Source organism: Penaeus japonicus, unplaced genomic scaffold (assembly GCF_977035675.1).
Source record: "Penaeus japonicus unplaced genomic scaffold, GWHDUDI00000001_assembly GWHDUDI00000025, whole genome shotgun sequence".
In the NCBI taxonomy this organism is placed as follows: Eukaryota; Metazoa; Arthropoda; class Malacostraca; order Decapoda; family Penaeidae; genus Penaeus; species Penaeus japonicus.
Genome location: NW_028234427.1, coordinates 1,901,036 through 1,906,035, shown reverse-complemented (window position 1 = coordinate 1,906,035; position 5,000 = coordinate 1,901,036). Strand labels below are relative to the sequence as shown.

Below are 5,000 nucleotides of genomic sequence, written 5' to 3'. Positions count from 1 at the left end.
TCCCCCTCCCCCTCCCCCCTATCCCCCTATCCCCCTTCCCTCCCCCACCCCACCCCTTACCATCACCTCACCACTTACTTTTCCTTCCTCATGATGTGGTCCTCGCCCGGCTCGCCCAGGACGCCGTAGAGAGTGGCCAGCGTCCTGTTCCTCCCCGGCCGCTGCTCGCACTCGTGCCATCGCTCCGGCCGGCAGCTCAGGTCCGGAATCCGGCCCGTCTTTTCGGCTGCGGGGAGAGAAGGAGAGACACTGTTAGGAGCGAGGGGGGGGGGAGAGAGGGGGAGAGGGAGAGAGAGAGAGAGAGAGAGAGAGAGAGAGAGAGAGAGAGAGAGAGAGAGAGAGGAGAGTTGAGAGGATGAGAGAGGCGAGGAGAGGAGCGAGACGAGAGGAGGGAGAGGAAAGAGAGAGGAGAGATATGAGAGAGAGAGAGAGAGCATAGCTAGATGCTGTTAAGAGAGGGAGAGGAATGAGCGAGAGCCGAGAGAGAGAGAGAGAGAGAGAAGAGGAGAGAGAGGAGAGAGGAATGAGAAGAACGGGGCGAGGAGAGAGGAGAGATGAGAGAGAGAGAGAGAGAGAGAGAGAGAGAGAGAAAAGGAGAGGGAGAGGTAGGAGCGAGAGAGAGGGGAGGAAGAGAGAAAGAGAAAGAAAGAGAGAGAGAGAGAGAGAGAGAGAGAGAGAGAGAGAGAGAGAGAGAGAGAGAGAGAGAGAGAGAGAGAGAGAGAGAGAGAGAGAGAGGAGAAGAGGAGAGAGCTGTTGAGAGAGAGAGAGAGCGAGCGAGAGGGAGAAAGGAGAGGGAGAGGTTAGAGGAGGGAGAGAGGGGAGGAAGAGGAGAGAGAGAAGAAAAGGGGGGGGAAGAGAGAAGAGAGAGAGGAGGGGGAGGAGAGAGAGAAAGAGAAAGAGAAAGAGAGAGAAAGAGAAAGAGAAAGAGAAAGAGAGAGAGAGAGAGAGAAAGGGAGGGAGGGAGTGATAGAGAGTGAGAGAGAGAGAGAGACATCCGATCTAATCAAGCCGCATTCAATGATAATCAAAGGTAAATGACGGTAACCAAAGGCTAGCACATTTTTGCCTGTTAGGAGACTCTCTCTCTCTCTCTCTCTCTCTCTCTCTCTCTCTCTCTCTCTCTCTCTCTCTCTCTCTCTCTCTCTCTCTCTCTCTCTCCCTCCCTCCCCGCCCACCTCTTAATCACTCGTACATCATTCATACAAACAGACAAACAATCCCCCCTTTAACACACATCAAGCAACCAATCACGCAACCAACCAATCAATCAATCAATCCCACATCATCACCTGTCACCATTTACGATCAATAATATCAATTCACATTACATGCTTTTCGCTACATAGTCAAAAGTGTTCCTAAGCTTCACGAACCACCCCGTCCGTCTCTCCCCTCCCCTCCCCTCCCCTCCCCTCCCCTCTCCTCCCCTCTCTCCCTCCTCTCCCTCCCCCTCGCATGAACTCTAGTGAGTATGCGTGGACCCCCTGCCGCCCGTGCTTGTACCCTGCCGCGCCTGCTTGCCCCCTGCTTTGAATTGAATGATTGAAGATGTCCAATTTAATGGTGAACTCGACAAAGGGGAGAAGGAAATGGGATTGGGTTGGGGGGAGGGGAGTGGGAGAGGAAACGGGAGAAGGGGGAAGTGAAGAAAGAGGGAGAGGGAGGGGGAGAGGGGGGAGGGAGAGGGAGGGAGGGAGAGAGAGGGAGGGAGAGAGAGGGAGGGAGAGAGATGGAAACTGTGAGAAAAGGAAAAGTGAAGAGGAAGGGAGAGAAGTCCAAGGGAGGAGAAAAGGAGGTAAATAGGGCGTGGGAGAGGGAGGCTAAAAAGGGCGAGAGAGAGAGAGAGAGGGGGGGAGCCTATAAACACGAGGAATCGACGCACGGCTATATATATAATGACTTCTGGTTGGCATGTGGCGTCTCACATTATATTTGCACGCAGGAAACAGTCACTCTAAGCTAAATACTCATTTATATCTTATTTTCCTTCCCTCCTTTTCTTTGTCCCTCTCTTTTTCTCTTCCTTAATATCTCTCCCTTCGTTTCCCTTCCCTCTTCATCTCCCTCTGTCTCTTTGCTTGTCTACCTCCCCTCGCACCCAACCCTCTCAACTCTCTCTCTTTTCTCTCTCTTGTCCACTTCTTCCCTCCCTTCCTCCCTGCTTCCCAAACTCTTGCCGTCATTTCCCCCTTTTCTCTCCCTTCCTCCTTAACACTCTCTCCCTTTTGCCATTCATCTTCCCTCCCTTTCTAAAAAACTCAAGAAACACAGCGAGGGTGAGGGAGAGGGGAGAGGGGGAGGGAGGGAGTGAGGGAAAGAAAGAAAGAAAGAAAGAAAGAAAGAAAGAAAGAGAGACAGACAAACAGAGAGAGAGAGAGAGAGAGAGAGAGAGAGAGAGAGAGAGAGAGAGAGAGAGAGAGAGAGAGAGAGAGAGAGAGAGAGAGAGAGAGAGAGAGAGAGAGAGAGGCCTGAGGGGATGATTTGCGAGGGAGGAACGACGGCGCTGTCTCTGAGGGGAAACGGATACGGCTGGGGGGAGGAGGGTAGGGGAGGGGAGGGGAGGGGGCGGGGAGAGAAGGCGGCGACGTGAGAGGTAGAGGAAGCCGAAGGGGAGGAAGGGGTGTGTAGGGTAGGGGTGAGAGGGGGGGGGGTCGAAGAGGGAATATGCTGGAGCTGAGAGCGAGGAAGAAGTATGGAGGGAGGGAGGGAGAGGAAGGTGGATAGAGGGGAAAGATGGGATAGAGATGGAAAGGAAAGGATAGAAAGTGAGGAGGGGAATAGGATGAGGAAGGGGAAGAGGCAACAGAATGGAAGAGGGAATGAAGAGGACAAGAATGGGGAAGAGGGGGAGGGGGAGGGGGAGGGGGGAGATGATAAAGAGAAAGGGAAGGGAAGTGACGAGGGGAAGATGTGTGAATAGGTTCCGCGAGAGGGGAGAAAAAGGGGAGAAGAATCGTTAAATGAAGGAGGTAGTAACGCGAAATTCGAGAAAGAGAAAATAACGAGAGAGAGAGAGAGAGAGAGAGAGAGAGAGAGAGAGAGAGAGAGAGAGAGAGAGAGAGAGAGAGAGAGAGAGAGAGAGAGAGATATTGAGAGAGAGAGAGAGAGAGAATGAGAAAAGAGAAAGAGAAAGAGGAATGAGAGAGAGAAAGAAGAGAGAGAGAGGAGAGAGAGAGAGAGAGAGAGAGATGTGAGAGAGATGAGAGGGAGAATGAGAGAGAAAGAGAGAATGCGAGAATAAGATGAGGAGAAAGGGGAAAGAGAGAGAGAGAGAGGAGGAGAGCGAGGAGAGAGAGAGTGAGAGAGAGGAGAGAGAGAGGAGAGAGAGAGAGAGAGAGAGAGAGAAGGAGGAAAGAGAAAGAGAGAGAGAGGGAGAGAGAGAGAGAGAGAGAGAGAGAGAGAGAGAGAGAGAGAGAGAGAGAGAGAGAGAGAGAGAGAGAGCTGAAACGGACATCTCCTGAGGGGGCGTCCAGACTTTCTTGCACGTTCTTCTGAGGGGAAAAATGAAGCTGAGGGGATATTGGCAAAAGGAGAGGATCTTTCCCTCATTCGTTTGTCTATTCCTTTACCGCCATTTTTTTTTTTTTTTTGTCTTAAAAAATCTCTCTCTCTCTCTCTCTCTCTCCCTCTCTCCCTCCTCCATCTCTTTTCATCACTTTCCTAAAGTTTCCCCTACCTCCGTCCCCTCCCCCCCTACTTGATTAAGTCCCGGCCAATCAGGCGAGGTCTCTCCTCTCCTCTCTCTCTCTCTCTCTCTCTCTCTCTCTCTCTCCTCCTCTCCTCTCCCTCTACCTCTCCCATACCCATACCCATACCCACACCATGACCCTCTCCCTTTCTCTTCCTCTCCCGCTTTCCTCAACCTCTTTCTCTCCCTTTCTCTTCCTCTCCCGCTTTCCTCAACCTCTTTCTCTCCCTCTCCCCTCGCCCGCTTTCCTCAACCTCTTTCTCTTTCCTCTTGTCTTCCTTCCCCCCCTACCCCCTTCCCCCTTTCCCTTCAAAGCAGTAGGAATCCCACAAGTATTTTCGAGGTTTCAAAATTGCGTCAACTTCCACAAAAGGCCTGGGAGCTTCCAACTCGTGGCATGGAGGTGGTGGTGGTGGTGGTGGGGGGGGGGGGGGGGGGGGGGGGAGGGGGGGGGGGGCGGGGGGGGGGGGGAGGGGGGGGAGGGGGACAGGGGGGGGCAGACGACGACCCCGCGACGACGAGCTTGGAGGAGGGGAAAAGGTAGGAGCCCAGGAGGAGGAGAAAGGAGGAGGAGGAGGAGGAGGAGGAGGATGGAGGAAAGAGGATAATAGAGGAGGAGAGAGGATGATGGAGGAGCAGGAGGACGAGGAAAGGGGAGGATGGAGAGGGTGAGGGAGGAAGGAGGGAAGAAGAAGAAAAAGTCGTGTCGTGGAGTATGGAGAGGGGGAGGGGGGGGGGGGGGAGGGGGGGGGGGGGGGGGGGAATGGCTAGTGCTTTCATCCCAACTTCATATCATTTCCATTGGAAACAAAAAACTCGTTGCTTTCTGAAGAAGGTGGAAAGTCACACAAGGAGAGGAAAAATTAACCCATTTCTCGGTAAGAAACGAAGAAATAAAGAAGGTAAGAGAAGGATAGAGAAAAGATTTGGAGATAATAGGTGCGTGTATGTGAGTGAAAGAGAGTGAGAACGAGAGTGAGAGTGAGAGAGAACAAGAGTGTGAAAGAATGGGCGAAAATGAGAGTGAGAACAGGAGAGTGAGTGTATTCGTGTTTATACGTGACTCATACATCACAAACGAAGGAAACACACAAAGCAAAAGCCAAAAGAAAATGACGGAAAAAATAAGAAAAAAAAAGATTCACACACCAAACGAATATAAAAAGAGAAAGAAAAAGAAGAAATCCCGGCCGTCTTTTGCCTACCCACTCTTCCGTCGAAACTCTTTTAAAATCATCTTCGATAACTTCTAAAGCCTTCGCATGCCAACAAAGCGGCAAAGTCGGAGGGAGTGACGGAGGAGGAGGAGGAG

At 52.1% G+C, this 5,000-nt stretch overlaps 1 protein-coding gene across 1 annotated transcript in view; it reads right to left on the bottom strand.

Moving 5' to 3' along the window:
• LOC122255141 (uncharacterized) overlaps positions 1–5,000 on the bottom strand; it is a gene marked incomplete in the record, with an annotated part of 1,591,030 nt that overhangs the window by 20,884 nt on the left and 1,565,146 nt on the right. The window contains 1 exon segment of the mRNA XM_086551259.1: positions 79–226. Coding sequence (XP_086407385.1) covers positions 79–226 — 148 coding nt within the window.